Consider the following 24,679-nt stretch of genomic DNA (forward strand, 5'->3'; position numbering starts at 1 on the left):
ATGATCATCATCTTCACTGTACAGATGACGCGACTGAGCTCAGGAGCGAGTACGATGTGAGGATCCCAGATCAGGGCTGGGCGGCAAGCCCCGGGCTTGGTTTCAAAACTGCGCTTCTCTGCAGAGACCTGTTCATCACCTTCTGATAAGGACCCGCTTAACGATTTGGAATGATGCGAGATGTGAACAAGCCACACCCGGTGGATCATCAGACAATCCATCCTGTCACTGTTACCCTCATCCAAGGACATCCTTAAGTGATCCTGGTAAAACCAAGACACCTCCATTCACTCAAGCCTCTGAAACAGCGCTTCTCAAATCTGAATGTGCACCACACCCCCTGGAGATTGCGCTGATTCAAGTAGGTCTGTGGTTCTGATTTCTCATGATGCTGCCCGTCCGCAAACCACACTCGGAGCAGCAAGGTCTCGGGGCACTGGTTCCCCAAATTTCCTGCACACCGGAATCCCTAGGGAGTTTCCAAAAATTGTGGCTTCGTTGGTCCGGGGTATGTTCTGGGCTCACAATTTGTAAGAGATTCCAAACGTGCCGACAACTTTTGGAACCAAGTAGAAAGCATGCAAGGAAATCTATCCATAAAAAAGACAAACTAATAATGTAATTTAAGTTACGCTTTATAGAGAGTGGTGGCGGGCGGAAAACAGGTCACAAATCAGCTGCGCTGGGGGTGCGGGACCCTTAGAGCCCATCAGGGAAAAGCGCCGGGGAAGAGGAAGCCCCGGCCGCGGGCACCGCGAGCAAGCTCCACCCAAAGTGGGTGGGCGCGGCCGGCGAGCGGCTCCCTGGAGCATGCGCAAACGCGGCGCCGGCGCGGGGCGGGGCTTGTTGTGCGCGCGCGCGGGCCGGCGCTCCAGTTCCGCCCCTCCGGGGTCGTGCTCCCGGAAGTCCGGGGGGGGGGGGGTCGCGCGTGGGAGCCTCCGGGAGTGGAAGGAGCGGGGTCCGGCGGCGGCCGCGCGCAGCCGTTCGTCGCCCGTGGCTCGGCACGTGGCTGAGCGCCCGCTGAGGCGTCCTGGAGCCGCAGGCCTCGGTCGCCGAGGCCGTGTCATCCCTGACCATCGCCGACGCCTTCACCGCGGCGGGCGAGAGCCCCGCCCCGCCGCCCTCCGCGCTCAGTAGGAGGTTCATCTGTTCCTTCCCCGACTGCAGCGCCAATTACAACAAGGCGTGGAAGCTAGACGCGCACCTGTGCAAGCACACGGGGGAGGTAACGGGGCCGCCGGCCCGGCCACGGAGGGGTGTGGCGTCCGGGCCCGGGGACTCGGGATGGGGTGGCCCGCCAGCTGGGCTCTGTCCCAGAGGCCCCGGGGCAGCGTGTGGCTGCACAAGCCTGTGCGAGACCTATGCGGTCTTGGCAGCCTGGATCACAGAGGCGAACCAGCTCTGCCTTAGGTTAGGGAGGAGCCGAGGAGAGGTAGACAAGTTCTGAGACCCAACGACAGCCTTGCCATGGGCTCCAAGCACCCTGAGCCGCTGCTTCTCCTTTGATCTTGAGGCTTGGTCCGTCACCGTCTCCTGATAATCTGTAAATAGGTGCAGAGGAAGGATTCATTTACTCGCATGCTTTCTACGCCCTCGACCCCCAGCAGACACCTGCCTTAATCCCTGGCCTCCTGGAACTGGAACGAGGGGTAACGTCTTAGTACTGGAGGTTCTGCAAGCAGCATGCGTTCATTCCTTCACAATTCAGTACCTTTTTAGCTCTGACGAGAGTAGTCGACAAAACAAAAGGCTCCTGCTGTCACCGACCTTGTCCTTGAGTGGGGACAAAGGAATAAGTAGGAATGAGACGCAGTAAATTGAGGGCTCCTGGAGGATGGTCAGGAAAGGTCTCTTTTGACCTGAATGAGAAGGAAGGGATCCAACTGGGAAGACACAAGGGAAAACAGTCCTGGTGGAAAGAAACTGCAGAAGGAACCTGTGATTGTGATCGAGTTGGGGGCCGTATAAGAGGAGGTCTGAGAAGCAGGTGTGGTGGGATCATTTGTAGGCCAGGGTGCAAATAGGGTTTGGAGTTTGGGTTTTCTTCTGAGGGCAGTAGGAAGCCTTTGGAAGATGGCAGTTGGGGAAAGGGAAGCTCACGGAGGCCAGGGAACCTGCCCAGTTTCCCAGTGTTCGGCAGAGCCTGGCCTGACACTGCCTCAGCTAAAGCCCTTTACTTCTTAACCCAGGGACCTGCAGCCCCCGCCTTTGCTCCCAAACCTACCTAACTTCCGGGCCGTTCCTTCGTGTGACCTCATGGCTCCCTACCCTCTCTGCCATTGGAAGGTTGACCCTTTCCTCCAGCTCTTTTCTACGCGGACCGTTCGCGCTGCTCCTTTCTGTCCCGGACTTTACCCGTGCCACCCGCTGTCGTGGCAGTCTTGCCCAGTGACTGGCTCCCCTCGGAGCAGCCGTTGTGTTCTCCTTCCTGTCCTTTCTCTTGCCCATCCCGCCCCTCAGCTTCTGGGTTCTGAAACCAGTATGTCCAGGGAGAGAAGCACGTGGTCACTTTTGTGTCCCTCTCCGAGAAACCCTGGGGCAGCGTGAGCCTCCTGTCCCCTCTGTGGATTGCCCCCAGAGCCATGGCCCAGGGGAAGGGCAGATTGTGTCCTCGGGGCATGGGAGCGGTAGCCCTGCACCCCCCTCCCTCAGCTGCGCCTCTCTCAATGAATTGCACTTTCTTTAAAACAAAAACAACGACAACAAAAAGAATGGCAAATATTGTGCAAAACTCTGTGGATGTTCCCCTGGTAACTCAGCTCTTCTGTCTTCCCGTCTGCTTGCTTTGTTACTAGCACTGACATTTGGGGCCTCGGTACCTCCCCCCCCCCGGACTGCCGTGGGGCTATGTTTTTCATAGGTAAATAAACCACACTGGTTATTTGGGGGATGTGTTTCGACTTTTCCTGTAGGTTCAGAATGGAGACCCCCTCCTCCCACCTCCTGGGTCCCAAGCGGTGGTCGCAGTGAGGCTGCGAGCGTTTTCCTTGGGTGTGTCAGGCCTTCTCTTAGCACAGACCCTGGGATTGTCCGGGATGAGAGGGAACCCGCACCTGCCTCTGCCGTAGGCTTTCAGTGGAGAAAAACATGCAGTGGTGGTGACCTGTGCACATCGGCCAACGCTAACAGCACACAAGTCATCCGTAAGGGGCTTGCTGTGGACGCTTGCTGTCGGGTTGGGAGCACGTGAGCGGTGCTGTTACCGTGAAGGCCACCCGCTTAGTTCGCGTGCGACTGACAGGGCAGGATCTGCTGCACCGACTTCGGGAGGCAGTCGTGGCATTTGTGTAACTCAGTGGAAACCATCCCTGGAGGCAGAGTCCCTGCCTGGCTAAAATGTCCCCTACACGTTTTAGGTCTTTAAATGGTACCAGAGATACTAACTGGGGCAGGAGTGACATGTTTTTTTCTTTCCTTCCTGCTAGAGACCGTTTGTTTGTGACCGTGAAGGGTGTGGCAAAGCCTTCGTCAGGGACTACCATCTGACCCGCCACGTCCTGATTCACACTGGGGAAAAGCCATTTGTGTAAGTAGAGAACAGTCTTACGGCCTTTATTTTTTTATTTTTTTATTTTTTTTAAATATGGAACGCTTCACGAATTTGCGTGTCATCCTTGCGCAGGGGCCATGCTAATCTTCTCTGTATCGTTCCAATTTTAGTATATGTGCTGCCGAAGCGAGCACTCTTACGGCCTTTAAAGAGCTTGCTTTTGGCATGCAGACCTGGTAAGAAAGTAGATTGTTAACTCGTGAGGCCAGGGATGTGCAGTGTCCTTCCTTTGCACTTCATGGTATGAGAGGAGCCTGGGTTTTGAACGTGTGGAAGAGAGGAGGGGTGTGTGGGTCACTCGTGAGAACTTCAGGAATGAGTCTGTCTGAAGTTCTCTTAAGTTGGCATCCTCTCTCCTCCCTTTAACGTGTCTACTAAGTGGGACACCCTCCTCGAAAAACACTCCGTTCAGACTAGATGGGGTCATGGTTCCCTGGCAGATTCTTGGCCCTGCATTGAACAGGGTCTTTCTGAACCGATAAGCTGCTGGGAGAAGAGACAGAAGCATAAAGGAGTAGAGCTTTTAATAGTTGATCTTGTGTTTCTTCAGATCGAGCCGCTTCACCGCTCCCATGCCAGGCTTAATTGTATTTTCCTTGGAGTTGCTGATTATCTCTGAAAAGGGTGGAGGTGTTGCTTGTCTTTTAAAGTAGTGGGTCTCAAATATAGGGAGCGTGAGAATCACCTGGAGAGCTTGTTAAGAAAAAACACAGAGTATTGGATCCCACTCCGGAATTTCTGATTCAGTAGACATGGGGTGGGGCCTGAGAATTTGCATTTCTAGCAAAGGCTCAGGTGATGTTGATGCCGTGGGTCTGGCACCCACACTTTGAGAACCACTGGACAAAATGTTCCGTGAAAACACGGAGTTTTCATTGGAAAAAGAGTAACGACTTTATAGATCCCCAGAGCTACATCCGGGAGACCACGTCGAAAAATAGCTGTATGGCACGTCCTGCAGATGTTAGAATTTGGTATCACAAGTGTGTTCTATGAGACAGCTCCTTGAGCAGTGAGGTTTGCTAATGATCTGAGTTCACTTCTTCCAGTTTTAAGAGGATGACGAATGTGAAGTGTCTCACGTCTCACTAAGGTCCAGTCTGAGGAAGGGGAGCTGTCAGTTGTTGGCACGGGATCGTCTTCACTGCCCTTGTCCATGTGGAGAGCCACCTCCGTCTGACCAGCGTGCTGGCCAGCGGGAACGGGACAAAGTCCTGAGGGGGCAGACTTGTTCAGTCCCGTCCCTGTTCAAGCACACGGCGTATCACCGAAACAGATGACCCTAAGTGAAGCTTAACGTATTTCAAAATGTGGTTCGACCAGCCCAGCAAAGAGTAACGAAGCGTGGTCTGGAAAATGGGGCCGGGAGAGAGTCTTTGACCTAGAAGTTTCGCTTCGGGGAATTTATTCTACAGATACGCTTGTGGCTGAATTAAATGCCGCTACGAGGTTCTGTGCACAGCATTGGAATCAACCCGTGTGCTCATCAGGAGGGACTGAAAAGTATATCAACACGCTAGAATCCTAGACAGCCGGAAAAACAAATGCAGGTACCGTCTGTGAAGCCGTGAGTGAGTGTCCCACGGCATATTCATCAAAAGACCACAGTTCAGAAGAGTGGAGAGAGGGCTGCCTTTTTGTGCATAAAAAGGAGGAGGAAGAAGAACGCGGGAAGAATCTGCATTTGTATCTGCTTCTATCTGTATAAAGCCGAACAGGTCGCCTGTCCTGGCTGGGAGTAGTGGGGAGTCCCGGGTGGGGAGGAGGCAGGGGTGAGGAGTGGAAGGAAACCTGCAGCTGTGTCCCTTTTTATGCTTCATGGTTTCTGAATTAAGCTACTGTATGCTCCTTAAAAAACTGGATCTTCAAGAAGAACTGGGGCTGGACAGATTCCCAGGGTGAATTGGAAAGGGAGGGTTCCCTCTGGAACAGGGCAGCTCGGTGTTCCTCCCTTCCGGCTCTCTCTCTGGCCTCTTAATTCCACGTGGCCCAAGTCTCTTGAAGTGCAGCCTCAGCTCTGCTTCCTTCGGCCTTCCTGTCCCTCGTTCTTGTTGGTGGCATCCCTGTCCACCCGATGGCCCTCAGCGAAGGCGAGGCAGCTCCCCTGGACGCCCCGTCCTCGCGGCTGTCCTCTGCAGCCGGCGGGTCGTCAGGTTCTGTCCCTTCTCGTCAGACCCCTGCCCCTCCCCCCGCGGCCACGGTCATATTTCAGGGTCTGACTCCGACCTGAATGGTGCTGTCTCTGCTCTAGACGGCTTCCCTTCTTAAAGCTGTGCAGGGTCTAAGTGTTGCTTTCATAACAAAGTCCAGGGTCTTAGTATATTGTGCAAATGGCCTTTGCGATCTGGCCTTTTTGTGATCTTGCCCCATCTGCTTGACTCTCAGACATAAAACCCGGTCCGTGCACCACCCTGCAACTCTGTCCGCGTCTTCTGTGCCCCTGCGCCTGCTCTTTGCTCTCGGTCGGGACATTTCTGGACCCTGTCCTCTTGCCCCACACTGGTGTTGGGTTAGATGCCTGTGTCAGGATTGAAGTCAAGAGTGACAGAAAACCCAGCACAACAGAGGCTTAAACAACACCATCTCTGTTTCTCTTGTGTAACAGAAACGCTGACATGGACAGTTGGGGGTGTTCCACAGTCAGTAGGACCTGGGCTCCTTGGAACTTGTCACTGCCGTCCTCATCTTGGGGCTTCGACGTCGCGGTCCAAGATGACCTTTGGAGTTCCAGCCATCATAGGCGTTCCAGCCACCAGGATGGGCGAAGGCGCAAAAGAGGCGTGCCCCCTTTTAGACACTTTGTGGTCGTTGAGCCGGATGGGCCAGAAACAGCCGTGTGGCCACCCCTGATTGCAGGGGAGGCTGGAAAAAGTTCTATTTCTGTTGACCGTGTACCCAGCTAAAAGTCAGCCTTCCGTCCCTGGGGTCAAAACCACCACCCGTTGGCGTCCGTCGTGTTCTCTGCCACAGCCTCCCGCACGCTTCCAGTGGGATCTCCCGCTGCCCCCGCTCACGGTCAGCCCCCTGTAGACGGCACAGCGCCCGACAGTGTCACCCCGTGTTTACTGGTCCGTGATGGCTGAGATTAGGGCCGTCATAGAAGTCCTGCTTCGTCCCTCAGGCTGAGGACTCTCACAAGAAGAGCACACGTTTAAAACACAACTTCACAAAGAATTTGGATAATTCAAGGGCAAGATATAGAAACACTCATTAAGGGGAACTAGGATGGCTTGGTGATACGCCAGAGGGCATTATGGTTGGTGGTTTTGCTCTAAATACCCATTTCTACCTCTGAACAGAAGCTAAAAGTAGTGTTTTTGAGGGTTTTTTTTTTTTTCCTTTGGAAATGCAATTTACTTTGACATTTCAAGCAAAATGAAGGTTTTCAGATTCTAAATTAAAAAACAATTTCGCTTAAACATGGAGTTAAGCCTGAGCAGGGTTTGGGCTTTTGGAAGTAATGTCTTGCACCTTCTGTGTGCCCGGCTCATAAAGGACGTGTGATGAACGTGCTTGGTTTCAGAAGCCTGGGTGAAGACGCATCTCGTTCCCTGGTAATCCCGTCAGAGTGAGGCTGACGCTTCGGCTTTAACGCTTTGGAGTTGTATAACTCCATATATACTGTATAACAGTATAACTATTTTATACTGTACTTTGGACAGTAGTTGTTTCTTTAAATTTTTTAAATGTTTATCTTTGAGAGAGAGACCACAAGTGGGGGAGGGGGAGAGAGAGAGGGAGCCACAGAATCCAAGGGAGGCTCCAGGCTCCGAGCTGTTGGTGCAGAGCCCGACGTGGGGCCCGAACCCACGAACCGTGAGATCATGACCTGAGCCGAAGTCAGAGACGCTCAACCAACAGCCACCCAGGCCCCCTGGACAGTACTTCTATAAAGGAGGAGGATATATACATCTTAAAACTTCTCTTCCCTCGGTTTGTTAATATTTTGTTGATTTATGCAATTTCTTACAGTTGTACAGCTAGTGGCTGTGATCAGAAATTCAACACAAAATCAAACTTGAAGAAACATTTTGAACGCAAGCATGAAAATCAGCAAAAACAATATGTAGTAAGTATGAATGATTTTCTATGCTTAAACTCTCTGCATATTTTTAGGCTTATTGTCTAATGTTCCTAAAGGGCTCATCAACCAGATTTTGTCTGGCAGATACCTGAATTTAGCCCAACTACTAGCTATCATAATAATGGCTTATTTTGAAAGCATCCTTTTTTTTTTTTTTTTTTTTTTGCTAATGAAGTTTATTATGGTAGACTGCCCCAAATGAAACCGTTTTGCTGTTTCCAATGTGTTAAATCTTTAAAGCTTCCTGGCATAGGATTTGACGGTAACTCGGGGGGAGCAGGCAGCAAGTGTAAAATCTTCACGGTGTGTTTCTCCTGAGGGAATTCTCTTGTGAACCACTCTTTGATTTTTTCCAAAGTCTAACGAACCTTTATCAAACAGTGCACTTTTGAAGGGTGTGAGAAGGCCTTTAAGAAACACCAGCAGCTGAGGACCCATCAGTGCCAGCACACCAGTGAGCCACTGTTCAAGTAGGTTCTCCACATGGGTGAGGTCTCTTGCATTTCAGGTGGCGGGAAGATTGACACGCAGGGGCGCCTGGGGGCTCAGTCCGACTCTTGGTTTCAGCTCAGATCATGATCTCACGGTTCAGGAGTCTGAGCCCTGGGACGGGCTCCGTGCTGAGAGTGCAGAGCCTGCTGGGGATTCTCTCTCTCTCTCTCTCTCTCTCTCTCTCTGTCTGTGTCTCTCTCCCTCTCTCCGCCCCTCCTCAGCTCATGCACGCGCTCTCGCTCTTTCTCAAAATAGATAAAAACTAAAAAAAAAAAAAAAAAAAAAAGATTGAAATGCAGAGGTGGGATACAAGCGTTCTGAAGCCACATCTTAACATTTTTCTGTGCAGTGAACGCCCACGTCTATATCGGGGGCACGTCAAAAGTTTAATTTGGCTTTTATTTGCTAAAAGAAATAGCTAACGTGTTCCAGAATAATTTGTGAGATCAGTACAGTTGTGGTTAAGCTTGAAGGGAGCGCTGAGAAGTGGCTTTATTCAGTCGTATGAAATGTCACGGTGCAGACACAAAGCGGTCCCTTCCGACAGAGCCACAGCGATCAGGCCTGTCGGCCTTGCATGCGAGGGGCCTTCAGGAGGGACAGGAACGGCGACGGGACACACGGGGGTGGACTCGGGGAGGGTGCGAAGGAGCACCCGGTGAGGTCTTGAGGAGCACGGGCTGGCGGTGCTTCTGGCCCACGCGGGGCCGGTAGGCGGCCACCGAGGGCTGTCGCACGGAGCTGGGACGTGCCTCTGCACCGGTCGCCAGACGGGTGCACCTGACGCAGCCTGCTCACCACGCCGGCCCTCGGCCGCAGCGTTAAAACTCGCAGAGACCATGCCCAGTGCCTTAGGGGTTCACACAGGCCGTGTTTTTGTAGCCAGGAAAACAGTGTATCTTTTCAGAAGCATAAAGATAAAAACTATTTGATCACATCCTAAAAAAAAAAAAAAAAAAAAAAAAAAAAGGTGCTGGTACTTTTCTCTAAGTTTATTTTGTCTGCAGGCTGGCCAGTCACCTGAATTTCACCTGTGATTCGGTCTCAGTTTTAAATCTCCTTTTTACGATTGGTTTGGTCGTGGGGAGAGACTCTGGGAGCGGAAAAGGACGAAGCTCACGTCGACCCTGAGGGGCTGCCCCCCGGAAACGGATTGGCTCACGCCTCGTGTGTCGTTCGCCCAGGTGTGCCCATGAGGGATGTGGGAAACACTTCGCCTCCCGCAGCAGGCTGAAGAGACACGGGAAGGTCCACGAGGGTGCGTACGGGGGCCCCTGTGGCACCAGCTTTGAGTAGACACTAACCGCGACGCGTGCCGGCGGGCCTAACGCTTTGAGCGGAAAGCGCCTTCTCTTCTGTTCCACGGCCACGCTGAGAAACTCGACACTGTCCAGGCAGGGGCGGCACGCCGCAGCCCGAGGTGTTAGGCTCTCGACCGGAGGCCCGCCTGTCGCCCGTTCACGCGCCGCTCTTGTCGCCGTTGGCAGCGAACGCTTTATGCCCCGCGCGAGTGCCTGGCGGTGCGTTACGCTTCTGAGTGCAGCGCTCCAGCCGAGGTCGGCTTCGCCACCACCATTTAAACGTCTTCACGACCTGTGTCGTTCTTTTCCTTACTGGCACTCGCAGGGCTTGGGTAACAGTTGGAGGTTCCGGAGGAATCAGGTCGTAACTTCTTTCAGAAAGACTGGATTAAGTTACCTGAATCTGTTCTGTTTCCACGAGGGACGTTTTTATATCTGTATTCCGGTTTTCTGAGTATAGAATAGGTTTTTGGGTTGTTTTTTTTTTTTTAATTTTTTTTTTTTCAACGTTTTTTTATTCATTTTTGGGACAGAGAGAGACAGAGCATGAACGGGGGAAGGGCAGAGAGAGAGGGAGACACAGAATCGGAAACAGGCTCCAGGCTCCGAGCCATCAGCCCAGAGCCTGACGCGGGGCTCGAACTCACGGACCGCGAGATCGTGACCTGGCTGAAGTCGGACGCTTAACCGACTGCGCCACCCAGGCGCCCCTGGGTTGTTTTTTTTTTAAAACAAGAGAGTAGTAGGTGAAGCCTGAGAGGTGGCCTCGCTCCTTTTAGTTTCACTCTGGTATCTCGTGGGTGAAACACGGGCTGGCTGTTACCCGGATTCTTCCAGCTGCGGTGCTTTGCACAATGTCCACTGTCGTCCGCAGCGTTTCCTCTAGGGTCTTATTTTCTCCCTTAGTCGCAGCCCGAGTCTTTTCTGCAGTGCAGAACCTACCAGATGGTAAGACTCGAGGCGGCCAGGGATGGGCACACGACCACCGAGACTCAGTGTTGGTGGTCTGGCGAACGCAGAGGACCCCAGAGCTCTGAGGAAAACAAGAGGCAAGCACAGAGCAGGGAGGGAAGGGACCGTGAGCCAGCGGCCGGGGAGTGACGGCAGCCGGGAGCCCACGCGCGGTCTACCCAGCTCACTGACCACAGCGGGAGAGGGCACGGCATCCTTCCGTGAAGTCTGCTGAGGTGAAACCCCACGTGCAGTGAACACCTCGCTGTGGGGTCGTTGGGTTTTACTATAAAACAAACCTTAGTTTTTATTCCCACCTCCAACGGCTGACGGAACACAATGGTATTGGGAGGTAGGAGGGCAACTGTATAGGCTGTAAGTTTCCTTTCCAATGACGAGCGGTGTTTATGCTGAATATTCACACAAGGCGATGCGCCAATCTGCCTTTTCCTACACAGGCTACGTGTGCAAAAAAGAATGTTCCTTCGTGGCAAAAACGTGGACAGAGCTTCTAAAACACATGAGGGAAGCCCATAAAGGTGAGGCAGATGTGCGTGGTGCAGTGACATTTGCCCCCACGGTTTTGGAGAGTGAAGTGCTAGGCGTGTGCCTTAAGACAAAGGCGTTCCCGTGACGTTTGTGAAGCTGGTACCTCGGCCCGGCAGACGCGCGGGAGCCGGGGTCCCGGGTCGGGGAGGACCGCCGTGCAGTTAGCGGCCGGAAAGGCTCCGGCAGGGGGGGCGATCTGGGAGGCGGTGCCTTCTGTACTGGAGGCCGAGGAAGGACACGGGTCTACTTCATCTTGTCCCCTGCCCACGGCCACCAGGCTGAGAACCCCTGCTCCCTTAAGGGAACAGAGTGACTCCACGTAATACAGCACGTGGGAGCATCGAGACCGGCTTCCAAGCAACAGACACCGCAGCCGGTGTTCGGATTTATGATCATCGTGACCTTTTTGGCCCCAAATACCTGCCTTACAAGCTCATTGTTAATTTTCCCGCGTGGCGATACCCGGGGAAATGGGTTAAGTGTGTGTCTGCTCCACCAGAGGCCATAAGATGTGAAGTCTGCCAGAAAACCTTTAAACGCAAGGACTACCTGAAGCAACATATGAAGACTCACGCCCCGGAGAGGGAGGTGTGCCGGTGTCCCAGGGAAGGCTGTGGTAGGACCTACACAACGGTCTTTAATCTCCAGAGCCACATTCTCTCTTTTCACGAGGAAAGGCGCCCATTCACCTGTGAGCACGCCGGCTGCGGCAAAACGTTCGCAATGAAAGTAAGTACTCGCCCTCACAGACGCGGTCCTCTAGCCGGGCGGCCTCCCGGCGGGGTTCCTGGGAGCCCTGGGTCCCAAGACGGTGTCCCGGGGCCTGCCGATGGGGAAAGCTGGGTGACCCGGACCTTCCCCTCTCGCCTCAGCAGGGGTGGTTCTGAAGTCCCCGCAACAACCGCATTCGCCCGTGCGAGTGGTTCTCAAAAGTGTGGCCCTTGACCGGGAGCTTCTGCATCACCAGAGAACTTGCTAGAAATGCATATCCTTCCCCCCCCCCCCCCCCCCCCGAATCAGAAACTGGGGATGGGACCCGGTAATTTGTGTTGTAACGAACCTTCCAGGTGATTCTTCCCTACCTCCATTTGAGAACCAGTGGCCTGTGGTACCACATGCCTATTAGGTGTCCTTTTAGACTCACCATCTAGGGATCGAGAAGTGGGCATCAGGACACGAGGGACCTTAGGACTGGAGTCTAGTCTAGATCTGGGCGAGATGTGAACAGGCGAGCACGGGACACTCACCGGAGGGCCCCGTGCGGCTCGGCAGGCTCTCTGGCCGGTACTCTTCCAAGCGTGTGCCATGCGCCGTGCGCCATGGTTAAGACAGAACACACAAGTGAGGCAGGCCCAGCGTGGATGCAAACCGACAGCAGCTCGGAGCCGATCGCGGTCCGCATCCTCATCGAGGGCAGGGAGACCGGTCAGGTGTTCCGTTGGTGTTTGGGAATGCTGCTGCCTAGATTCAGTTACAGGAAGCTTCTCCAGCCTGGAATAGCTCATCCAGAACTGGCTCCCCCTCCTCCCCCTCAGGAAGCAACTCAGAAGCCACGGGGGGGGGGGGGGGTGGCGGTGAGACTGTCTAAATTCGGAACATGGGTCCTCGGGAAAGGTAGTGATGAGGTGTAGGATGTGAGGAAGAATTCTGCTCTGGTGGGAGAATCTTTAAGTAGAGGTCGAGTCCCTCAACGGTGTGTAACAGAAAGAAGGTCGACAGTTTATTTAAAGAACTCGTGAAGTTCTCATATTAATAGGCACCCACATGGCAGCGTTTCAGAAACATAACTTTTTCTTTTCCCTTCATTGTAGCAAAGTCTCACTAGGCACGCCGTTGTGCATGACCCTGACAAGAAGAAAATGAACCTCAAAGTAAGTTAACTGGGGCCCGCTGTGGGTTTTAAACCCCAAGTGCCCCAGCCGGATGCAGTCTCGGGTACTTTCCGCTCGTCACTGCTGTGTGAGCTGCTCTACCGGGAACGCGATCGCCGGGCTTCGCTTTCTTCTAAGGGGGTGCTGGGTGCCTGTTGGGGGGTACAGCTATTAGGTTAGTTGGATAGTTTGATTTTGTGTTCTCATTGTCTCGCTTTCTGATTTCCAAAGGTAAAACCGTCTCGTGAAAAACGGAGTTTGGCCTCTCGTCTCAGTGGATACATTCCTCCTAAAAAGAAACAAGGACAAAGCTCATCTCTGCCTACAAACGGAGAGTCACTGAACTGTACTGAAGACAGGGTGCTCTCGACGGTCGCGATACTTACCCTCAACTGAACACCAGATTGCTTTGCTTAAAGGACCACAGACCAGCCAGTTCAGTTCTTTCCTCCCAGAAGCACATTTTTCTTTATTAAAATCATGGATGCACAACATCTGATTCTCTGTTGTTTCCATTTTCTTTGTTCAAAGGGTCCTCTTTCTGGGCTCCTTGCGTTTCTCTATATGCATTCTCTTCCTTTTTGCTTAAATGACGAAGAACACACATTACAGCTTTCCCTCCCCTAACAGGTTGTGGGCGGGTTGAGAAGGTAGCTATTCCGGGCATAGTTTGGAGTATTTGATTACATATCTCCTCCTAGAAGGGGAGAACGGCCAAAGATTAATTTAAAACCAATGTCTTCGATTCTTCCTAGTGCTAATGCTCTAATACCCATGCAAATCTGCATTCTTGATTGAGTTGCTGTTATTTAAGTGATTAGCTCAATTAAACTGTGCCTTTCTGGTTAAGCAGTCGTTGAAACCTATACCATAACCAGGCAGTTTTACAAACTCCATGTAACTATACTCCTGCACTAAAAGTCGATAGTTTAAAATCCCCGCTGTCAATGGCCCTGAGGGGCTGTGTTTGGCTCCAGCTACCCTCTTGGAAAAAAGAAGTACAGAGCGGTGGGTCTGGGCACGGGCAGAGGACCTCCTTATCCCCACAACTGTCAGTCCTGTGCGGTTCCTAACACTCGCTCACAGTCATTTGGGAAACACACCCAGTTCCAGAGATCCAGGATCAGCTGGGCTGGGTCCTAGGTCTCGGTGATTCTAACACGAACAAGGACGGAAACCACTGGACTCGTGCTGCCTTTTAGCTGCTGAGTTCTCGGGCTCTAAAAGTGAAGTCGTTACTCTGTAGACTTACCCTGGGAGTGTAAACTGATACTTTTCATAAAGACCATTTAACTTTATATGGAAGAATTCTCAGAGGCGTTCATAAATCGTAAAAAGACTTTAAAAAAAATGAATCTATGTTTTTCTGCTTAAATGTTAGATACTGTACAATTTGTCAAAGAGAAGAGTACACATTACTCTTTCACTAGATTACGAAGTGCAGTGTTTTCACATGACGATACTTATGCTTCAGTGGAAAAAGTATATGGAGCGGATGTTTGCATTTTGAAAAACGAATTGGGAAGCTACTGCCGTCACGGTAGAGTTCGCCAGCTACTCTGCCTTCACGTTACCCAGACTTTCTAGATTGTCCTTTTAGATCAGCAAACAGAGTGAGCAGTTTCTCAGACCTGCTTTCACTTACCATTTTATTTTCTGGCTCCTCTACGTTCTTCCCTTTCTTTATAGTAATTTGAACTCTGTATTTTTTCTCAATCCATTGCTGAATCTGTTTACTCTTTGTGTCCAAATCATGTTGTCCAATATTTGAAGAAAAAGTTAGCTCCTTTGTCAGGGTAGGGCCTAGTTTAAAACAGAGACTTTTTTAGGACTGTTGACTGCTCCCTTTGGGGGACCTGAGCTGGGTCATGCACACTTCGTGAGATCTGCGGTTGCCACAGGGGCCCGGACGCTCCTCTTCCTGACTTAGTCTGATAGACCGGTGAACGCTTTTTAAACAAGGAAAATAGACATAAAGGTACCAGTTTTTACCTGTCAAGTATCTAGATCTGAAATGCTTCCATTTATTAGTACCCTCATTTGATGACAGTACAAAAGAATGGTCCTTTAAAAGGAACAAGTTTAGCTTTATGATAAACTTAATTGGCCTTATTTTTCTTTCTGACTGGAGCAGTGTTTAGGAAGTACTCTTTTTTCAAAAAATTTTTTAAAATGTTTATTTTTGAGAGAGAGAGAGAGAGAGACAGAACATGAGCCGGGGAGGGGCAGAGAGAGAGGAAGACACAGAATCCGAAGCAGGCTCCAGGCTCTGAGCTGTCAGCACAGAGCCCGATGTGGGGCTCGAACCCCCAAACCGCGAGATCATGACCTGAGCTGGAGTCGGACGCTTATCCGACTGAGCCATTCAGGCGCCCCTGGGAAGTACTCTTCTCATCTGACTCCCTTAGTGGTGCCCTTCTAATGACAATGGGGTCAGCCAGACTGCATCAGACGAGAGAGCGAGCTTTCTATGTCCTGTATCCAGCAATGGAAATCCTGACTTAGAAAATTACAGGGAAGGAACAGATTCCTTAGTAAAAGCGTTGGAAGATTCAGAGTTTTCATACGGGGGAAAAGTTAGGTTTTAATCCACACAACAATCTTCCTGGGAGCACTAACTGCATGTGAAAAAATACAACTTTAAAATAGAAGAAAAGACCGGGTATGGGTATGTTTGTGACCTCAGGCTAAAAGGATTTTAAGGGACGGCTGGGTGACTCAGTTGGTTGAACATCTGACTTCGGCTCAGGTCATGACCTCACGGTGTGTGAGTTCGAGCCCCGCATCGGGCCCTGTGCTCCAGCCTGGAGCCTGGACCCTACTTCAGATTCTGTGTCTCCCTCTCTCTCTGCCCCTCTCCTGCTCATGCTCTGTTTATCTCCCTAAAAAATAAACATTAAAAAAAAAGAAGGATTTTGTTAAGGAAAAAAATTGATAATTTCCTATATCAAAGACACTATGGTGTAATTTTGAAAAGGGCAAAAAAAAAAAAAGAAATCTAACTAGGATAAGGTTTTTTTGCATCACACAGAGAATCTTATAAATTGGCGGGGGTGGGAGGGGGGACCACGCAAGCAGAGGAAGAGGGCATGTAAACAGGCAGTTCACAGAAGAGGCAGCTCAAATGGTGAAATGAAACCCAAAGAAATAATAAGATCGGGTTTCTCACCCATTGGCAGGACAAAAATTAGATGAGAGTACCAAGTATGGGTGAGGATGTAGAGAAAGAAATTTCACATATTGCTGACAATTTGCCCCATAGACTCTGGAGACACTGACAGACATGCCCTTTGGTCTGGAAACGAGCCAGCTTTGGTCTGGAAATGAAAGGCTGGAAACGAGCCCAATGCCCATGGAAAGGCCCTGACCAATCCACGGTATCTGGTACATTCTGAGGATTCCACTGAGTAATTATAAAAAATTAGCTACAGCTGTTACATAAACCTAGCTCTTGAAGACAGCATGACATAATTTTCATGTGTACAGAATCATGCCATATACCACGGGTTTGTACGTCACTGAAGTTTAACAGCACAGACCCACATTCATGTCCACGGCGGCAGGGAGGGAGGACGGCACAGGAAAAGGGAGCACGGAGACTTCGACTTTCCTCTAATGTTTTGTTTCGTTTAACAATCTTTAGTACAACAACGTTAACGCTTGTTCATCTTGGATGGTGGGTAACAGGTGTGTATAGTTTTCGGTATGCTTTCTAATTCCCAAAAGTAATTTTCCTAAAAGACCTCCTTTTAGGAACACCTCCCCGCTTCCTTCAAGCTCCCGCAGCTGGTCCTACGTCGCCACCGGAACAAAATTAATGCCTTTACCACCTTAGCACTTCAACTATCTCTGCAAAGAGCACCCCCGCCAAAGCTCTCCAAGCTTCTCGGTGCTGTTCTGCGTTTTTTCTGCGATGCAATGTGATGTCCTTACCATCCCGGTTGGCCTCTTCTGAAGACTTTTTGTTTCCCAGCCAACATCCTTGTTGAATGTGGTGCCACAGAACTGAGCCACAGAGAACCGTGTGATTTTCCTAAGACACACAACCTCGCTGTGGCAGCTCTGGGACCCGTCTCCTGCCCCTGCCCCAGAGTGTTTTCCATAAAACAAGCTTTCGTAACGGTCAGCGCTTATTAGGACTCATGAAAAATTTTCACTTGATGTCTAGTTCCGGGCTCCATAAGACATAAAAGACAAGGCCGTGGTAAGGTGATCGGTAAATGTGTAAATGAGCCTTACTACCAACAGGGTGTGGAAGATGCTCTGTGAATCCCTTCGGAGATCAGAAAGGGCTTCTGGCCAACTGGCCAGGCGCCTCCACGTTAGAGATGAGGGGGAAAGAGGGGAACAGGGACCCCACCCCACCGCTTCCGAGGCTCTTTCGTTCCGGACACCAGAGATGCTGCCACCCCCGGGCCAGGCCAAGAGGAAAAGGGGTCCCGTCGTTCTGGGGTGCCTCCCTATTTCCCCCTCATTTTACACGAGGAAGCGACGCCGACCACAGGGCATCGAGGAAAAAAGACGAGAGGAGGAATGGAAATGAAGCGAGAGCTGGAGGAAGATGCGGGAGACGGTGGGGAGGCCGTGAACTACCCCGCTGCTCACACCCCCGCTGTCACCAGGCACCTCGGCAGATGCCCTCTGCGGTCCCTGGGGCTCAGGGCGTGGGCAGCAGGTCACCTACCGGGTTTCGGGTGGGCTTTTCCCAGCTCCCGGAGTCGCAGGCGCTCCTCGTGGATCTGTGCCCCCGTCAGGAGCTGGTACTGCGGGGGCTCCGCACTGCTGTCCCTTGTCACAAGCCTCAGGTCCCGCTCGTTCATGAGCCTGATCACGTCTGCTCGGTGCATGTTGCCCAAGTCGTTGCCCGCCTCATCCAGCACGTGAATAATCCGCTCGTGAATTTTTCTTCCGATGTTGTTAAGAGCTGGTTCATTCTTCTTTTTCTTCTTCCTTTCGTCCTGGGTGTCTGCAACAGTACCAAAAGCTTTTGCGTGAATCGGGCAGGACAGTCTCGGGCCAGAAGCTCGGAGCGACGGCTGTGCTGGTGCGGTCTGGTGCAGGGTATATGTACCAGGACATCTAATGCAATTATTTCCAGTCTTTACGGTATGCAACGTTAGCCTCTTTAGAAGAAGAGTGGCCATCCTAAAAAGGGAGAAAGGTTTGTTACTGTTCCATCATTTCCTCCCCGTGGTCTGATACGGTGCACGGAGGGCGTGCGTGTATGGGGCTGCAGGCCTGTGTCATCTGCAAACATTGTGGACCCGTGCATGGGAAATTTACACCAATGACACGGACTGTCAGGTGACTGTAGTCACACTAGGTCACGGTGGTCCCGGCTCCAGTGCAAGTTACTGTCAGAACAAGCCGTATTTGCACAGTGCTTTCGTTTTCCATCGTTTCCTCCCCCAGTGCTGCCGCATTTGATCTATTTCCCGAGGATCTATTTCCCGAGCTGCCTCATTTGATCTATTTCCCGAGCACTACAGTGCTGACTCTGACAGCAAGTATCATCCTACAGGTTTATTTAGAAGGCAGTACATAACATCCTCGGCGATTCATAAATACCAAGTCATAAACTGTGAATACAGTCAGCTGTTGAGAACTTATCAGTGTATCTGGAGGTATCCAGAACACAAAAGCGCTATTCTGGGAAAGCTGTGAGCACTCTGGGAGGACTCTCAGAGAGGAAACATCCCGACAGGAATCAAAGCGCCGCCCTCATAAACCGAACGGATGACTCACGAGGTAATAAGGCGTGACGACCAAGCGTTAACTAAGCGTTAGGCACACGGGGTGAAGCTGGTTTACTGCATGGGAATAACCGCTGCTCTTATTAACGGCATTTTGGCTTTTCACTTGCTTCTCTCGCCCACTAAGTGTCTCTCTCCTTCCATTTGCACGTTAGGCCAAGCCCAGAGGTGCGGGCTGGAGGGATGAGAGGACCCACTCACATCCTCTGGGGTTTGCTGAGTAACACAAGAACTCAGGGAGGGGGCCCTGTCCACGACAAAAGAGGAAAGGACGAGGTGCCTTCAGCAGTGCTTCTCAAAGAACGGTCCCCGGGTCACCTGCAATGAGAGTCACCTAGAGTGTTCGCTAGAACCTGAAACCGCCTCCGGTCGCTAGCTTGGATCTCACTGGGCTGTACGACCACCAATCCCACCCCCATCACCCCCACCTCACGCCTCTGGTGGCAAGTGATATGACAAAAAAAAAAAAAAAAAAAAAGACACGGTAAATCGAGTGAAAGTGAAGGGATACACGCAATCTCACCGTCCTAGCTGGATAACACCCACCACGGGCTGCCCTGACTCCCCAACTTGTAGAGTTGCCTGCCGCCCCGACCTGTCCGCTAAGATATCGGACGTCACCCACAGGGAACACCACCGCCCCCGCGCTCTCGCTCCTCCCTCGGTCTTCCCTAGCTCATAGAAAGGCCACGTGCCCTTCCGGCTGCTCAAGGCCCCAGACAGCAAAGGCATCCTTCCCTCGCCTTTTTCTCTCAGCGATTCGTCGGTCTGGCTCTGTTCACCCTCTACAAACCTCCGGGATCCAATCACCACCCCCCCTCCCTGTTGCTATCACCCCGCTCCGAAGACAGCATCCTCCCTCACCTGGTGTACGGGTCCTGGCCCCCCGCCGGCACTCGGCCTCTGCCCTTCCCCCCTGTAACTGATCACCCGCGTGACGCCCAGGGGTCCTTTTACAAGGTACACGGCAGATGACGCCCCTCCTCTGCTCATCACCCTCCACCGGTTTCCATCTCACTCCGGGGGAGAAAGCCAAGCCCCTGAAGGGGCCGACAGCGGCCCCCGGCCACCTCTGCCCGCAGCACCTGCCCCGCCTCCGCGGCGCGGTTCCAGCCTCGATGGCCTGTGAACACAGTCTTCCTCCGGGTGCATGTAACGCGGGTGGACCCGCCCTGCAGCTGCCTATGTGCTTCGTGAACCCGGGGGCTCGGCCCCAGGGTTACTGCTCAGCGAGGCCTCCCCGCCTGCTCTGTAGAATACCGCACCCTCCATCGCTTTCAAAGCCATTGCCTTGCCTTTACAGACGTCTCCTGCCGGACATACTATCTGGTTATTTGCACACATGTTCACAACCAGTCCCATTCTGTTCGCGGCTGCGTTCCGAACGCTAGAGCCCAGAGCCCAGCGCAGCCTGGAAGTGCTCAGTGAACGTCCGAGACAAGGGGAACGGCCGGGAGGGACCTCTGCGCGTCACTCCCTAGCACTGTACAGGGACGCTGGGGTCCCCTGGCTTCGCATTCTGGCTGGCACTTCACGTGTCCGCTGACCTTAGTGAGATCTACGGCCAACGCTCCACCCCTGGTGAATGGGATGAATTCCCTTTCGGTCATTACCTGGTTGGGGACTCCCCCCACCCGTCCTTGTGCTAAAGGCTCTAAGACAGGAGCAAATTGGATTTTAAATAGCTGCCATAGCACTGTTTCACCAAAAAGCCAGGTATTTGTTGCTGGAGGAAGCCCCCAAACCCAAAAAGTAGGACAGTCTGAAGAGACCAGAGATGACCTCTTTTCCATTTACCGTCAGGAAAACAGCCACAGCACCAAATTTCACAGTGAGTTAGGACGGCCCTGGCAATAACAGATGAAAGCTGACGCGTCGTGTGTAATGAATCCTCAATACATTAAAACAGATACTATTAATTCCAAATGTAGGATTTTTGACAACAAGTAAGCAAATAACAGACAAGGCATAGGAAAAAGATGAAAAGAAATTTATGAAGACCCTGGCTGTCTGTGGTCGAAGACCCAAGTGATTTTTTCCCCCATCCTTCTTGCCATTTTTTCCCTCAATCTTTTACAGGGAAGAAGTATTTCTATTTATGTATTTAGTTTTAATTTTAAGTAGGCTCCACGCCCAGTGGGGGCTTGAACTCACGACCCTGAGATCAAGAGTCACATGCTCTACCCACTGAGCCAGTCAGGAGCCCCTGGAAGAAGTATTTTTTATACTAGTACATTTATTTACAAAATAAAGACTATTGCAGAATAATGATGGGGAATTGTTTTTAAAGCTTTAAAGACACTTTCCAAGAAGAGGAAAAGGTAGAGAAATACCGTAACCACTTTTTTCTTTAAGTTCTTTACCATTACTTACATTTTAGAGAGTTTCAAATTTCCTGGATTTACACAGCAATTAAGCTCCAATACGAGCTCCATTTTGGCTTTACGTCAGCAAAGCTGAACAGGTACACATTCCTTCAAAATAAGCTTTTCATAGATTAAAAACATGAATACGCAGTTAAGAAAAAAGAGCTGTGAGATTACTCAATCTGAACCGCAAATCCCACATTAGGTTCAAATAATTAAAAAACTAGTCATTAGGAAAAGTTTCAAACATGTCCTGGAAGAATAGTATAATCAAACCCTAAGCATCCCTCACGCAGCCTAATTAATATTCCCCTCCCCCCACCCCCCTTGCCAGCCACCCATGAAACACTTCAAGGTAAATCCTATCTTGCCAACAAATACTTCAATATGTCATTCAATATGTCGTCTCTAGGAGGTTAGGACTCTTTTATCTGTTTTTAAAATTTATTTTAGAGAGAGGGGTGCCCAGGTGGCTCAGTTGGTTGAACGCCCGACTTCAGCACTGGTCATGATCTCACGGTTCGTGGGTTCGAGCCCCGAGTCAGGGTCTGTGCTGACAGCGTGGAGCCTGGGGCCTGGTTCGGATTCTGTGTCTCCCTCTCTTTGTCCCTCCCCTGCTCATGCTCTATGAGTGGCTCTCTCTCTAAAATAAACATAAAAAAACATTATTTTAGAGAGACAGAGAGCTCGTGAGTGGCGGGGCGGGGGGGGAGAGAATATCTTAAGCAGACTCCATGCTCAGGGCAGAGCCCGATGTGGGCCTCGATCCTATGACCCTGGGATCATGACTTGAGCCGAAGTCAAGAGTGGGATGCTTAACTGACTGAGCCACCCAGGCGCCCCTCTTTTATCTTTTTAATAACCATGATAACGCTACCCCAACTAATAATCATTCCTTTAAATATCCAGTTTTCTGACTGCCCCGATAATACTTTAATATCGTTTGTTGACATTTCATTCACAGGTTGGTAGCATGGACAGACTCCCACTGGCCAAATGTGCGGTAATTTCAACATTAAAGAATAATGGCTGAAAGTTATTTCAACACACTGAATACACAAAAATCTATCAAAAAGAAAGATCGTTTGCCAGAACCCTGCGTGACTATTACCCTGACTCCTCACTGTGAAAATTGGTCAAGAAAAAGAACGAAGCGTCATCCTACCTCTTTAGGAAGAACTACAATCAGTAATCATCCCCAGTTGGTGAAGGAAAAGCTCTTCGTTAGAGGAGAATGCCAGCTAATAAATGGAGAAGAGAAGTAATTTGGAAATCACCATTTTGCCACCTTCAATCAAATCACGGATTCAGGCAAGGATGGAGGCAAAATCATGAGGTAAAAAGCTAATGAGGAAACGAGGTATTCATATGGTGCTGAAGGGCAACGCAAAGATTACCTGCAAATCGAAATGGGGAAAACACACTTTGGCCATCACCTTGCCTGACCTAAGGTCAGACTCAGCATCCCGCCGGTGGGAAGAAGCCAACATCCTAGGGCATGCCTCCTTGTGCAGTGTGGCACCTGTTCGGTGCCTTCTGCAAAGCAGTCCTGCTGGAAAAGGTCTAACAGGAACCTGGTCTAGCCTCTACACTTAGCTTCCAGTTTCCAAGGAATACAAGGGCCAGACTCAGAGAGAACAAATCAGATGACAGCACAAGGAAACAATCGGACAGATCCAGACTGTAGGACAAGACAACTGGCTCAGTGTGTCTTTTAAAAAAAAGTCAGTGTTATGGGGAATGAAAAGGGAGGGGGGGGCCTAATCTTGATTTAAAAAGACAGAGGAGACATAATGATAAAATACAATGTGTTTGAAAAAAGCAACTGAAAAGGTATGCTGAGATATAGGGGACAAACTCTCACCGCTGTTGTTTAACATAGTGTTGGAAGTTCTAGCATCAGCAATCAGACAACAAAAGGAAATCAAAGGCATCAAAATTGGCAAAGACGAAGTCAAGCTTTCACTTTTTGCAGATGACATGATATTATACATGGAAAATCCGACAGACTCCACCAAAAGTCTGCTAGAACTGATACATGAATTCAGCAAAGTCGCAGGATACAAAATTAATGTACAGAAATCAGTTGCATTTTTATACATCAATAATGAAGTGACAGAAAGACAAATAAAGAGACTGATCCCATTCACAATTGCACCAAGAATCATAAAATACCTAGGAATAAGCCTAACCAAAGATGTAAAAGATCTATATGCTGAAAACCATAGAAAGCTTATGAAGGAAATTGAGGAAGATACAAAGAAATGGAAAAACATTCCGTGCTCATGGATTGAAAGAATAACTATTGTTAAAATGTCAATACTACCCAAAGCAATCTACACATTCAATGCAATCCCAATCAAAATTGCACCAGCATTTTTCTCGAAGCTAGAACAAGCAATCTTAAAATTCATATGGAACCACAAAAGGCCCCGAATAGCCAAAGTAATGTTGAAGAAGAAAACCAAAGCAGGAGGCATCACAATGCCAGACTTTAGCCTCTACCACAAAGCTGTAATCATCAAGACAGTATGGTGTTGGCACAAAAACAGACATAGACCAATGGAATAGAATAGAGACTCCAGAACTGGACCCACAAATCTATGGCCAACTAATCTTTGACAAAGGAGGAAAGAATATCCCCAACAGAAAAAAGACAGTCTCTTTAACAAATGGTGCTGGGAGAACTGGACAGCAACATGCAGAAGGATGAAACTAGACCCTTTCTTCCACCATTCACAAAAATAAACTCAAAATGGATAAAGGACCTGAATGTGAGACAGGAAACCATCAAAACCCTAGAGGAGAAAGCAGGAAAAAACCTCTCTGACCTCAGCCTCAGCAATTTCTTACTTGACACATCTCCAAAGGCAAGGGAATTAAAAGCAAAAATGAACTACTGGGACTGTGTGAAGATAAAAACTCCTGCACTGCAAAGGAAACAATCAACAAAACTAAAAGGCAACCGACGGAATGGGAAAAGATATTTGCAGATGACATATCGGACAAAGGGCTAGTATCCAAACTCTATAAAGAACTCACCAAACTCCACACCCGAAAAACAAATAATCCAGTGAAGAAATGGGCAGAAGACATGAATAGACACTTCTCCAAAGAAGACATCCAGATGGCACATGAAAAGATGCTCAATGTCACCCATTATCAGGGAAATACAAATCAAAACCATACTGAGATACCACCTCACGCCGGTCAGAGTGGCTAATATGAACAAATCAGGAGACTATAGATGCTGGCGAGGATGTGGAGAAACGGGAACCCCCTTGCACTGTTGGTGGGAATGCAAACTGGTGCAGCCGCTCTGGAAAACAGTGTGGAGGTTCCCCCCAAAATTAAAAATAGATCTACCTTATGACCCAGCAATAGCACTGCTAGGAATTCACCCAAGGGATACAGGAGTGCTGATGCATAGGGGCACTTGTACCCCAATGTTTATAGCAGCACTTTCAACAATAGCCAAATTATGGAAAGAGCCTAAATGTCCATCAACTGACGAACGGATAAAGAAGATGTGGTTTATATATACAATGGAATATTACTTGGCAATGAGAAAGAATGAAATCTGGCCATTTGTAGCAACGTGGATAGAACTGGAGAGTGTTATGCTAAGTGAAATAAGTCAGGCAGAGAAAGACAGATACCGTATGTTTTCACTCTTATGTGGATCCTGAGAAACTCAACAGAAGACTAGGAGGGAGGGGAAGGGGGGAAAAAGTTATAGAGAGGGAAGGAGACAAACCATAA

At 50.2% G+C, this 24,679-nt stretch overlaps 2 protein-coding genes and 1 non-coding gene across 7 annotated transcripts in view; 1 reads left to right on the forward strand and 2 right to left on the reverse strand.

Annotated features, from left to right (window-relative positions):
- Positions 1–13,292, forward strand: GTF3A (general transcription factor IIIA). The gene is made up of 10 exons (XM_042954194.1): positions 1–49; positions 1,026–1,225; positions 3,426–3,526; positions 7,523–7,619; positions 8,016–8,104; positions 9,311–9,384; positions 10,837–10,917; positions 11,427–11,656; positions 12,739–12,798; positions 13,030–13,292. Exons 1-10 carry the CDS (start codon positions 1–3, stop codon positions 13,192–13,194), a joined length of 1,146 nt encoding a protein of 381 aa, XP_042810128.1. The 3' UTR covers positions 13,195–13,292.
- Positions 3,578–3,684, reverse strand: LOC122202388. The gene has a single exon (XR_006194631.1). It is a non-coding gene; the product is annotated as a U6 spliceosomal RNA (small nuclear RNA).
- Positions 13,240–24,679, reverse strand: part of MTIF3 (mitochondrial translational initiation factor 3) — a 16,981-nt gene continuing 5,541 nt past the window's right edge. For 2 of the 5 annotated variants that reach the window (XM_042938508.1, XM_042938592.1), the window contains exons 2-6: positions 22,083–22,158; positions 20,925–21,037; positions 17,483–17,943; positions 14,444–14,601; positions 13,240–13,495 (exon numbers count right to left, since the gene is read on the reverse strand). In XM_042938508.1, coding sequence (XP_042794442.1) covers positions 13,277–13,495; positions 14,444–14,601; positions 17,483–17,943; positions 20,925–20,986 — 900 coding nt within the window. In that variant the 5' untranslated portion in view covers positions 20,987–21,037; positions 22,083–22,158 and the 3' untranslated portion in view covers positions 13,240–13,276. The remainder of the gene's footprint in view (positions 13,496–14,443; positions 14,602–17,482; positions 17,944–20,924; positions 21,038–22,082; positions 22,159–24,679) is intronic. The other 3 variants (XM_042938743.1, XM_042938832.1, XM_042938662.1) reach the window with 2 other exon arrangements.

This window comes from Panthera leo, chromosome A1 (assembly GCF_018350215.1).
Source record: "Panthera leo isolate Ple1 chromosome A1, P.leo_Ple1_pat1.1, whole genome shotgun sequence".
Classification (NCBI taxonomy): domain Eukaryota; kingdom Metazoa; phylum Chordata; class Mammalia; order Carnivora; family Felidae; genus Panthera; species Panthera leo.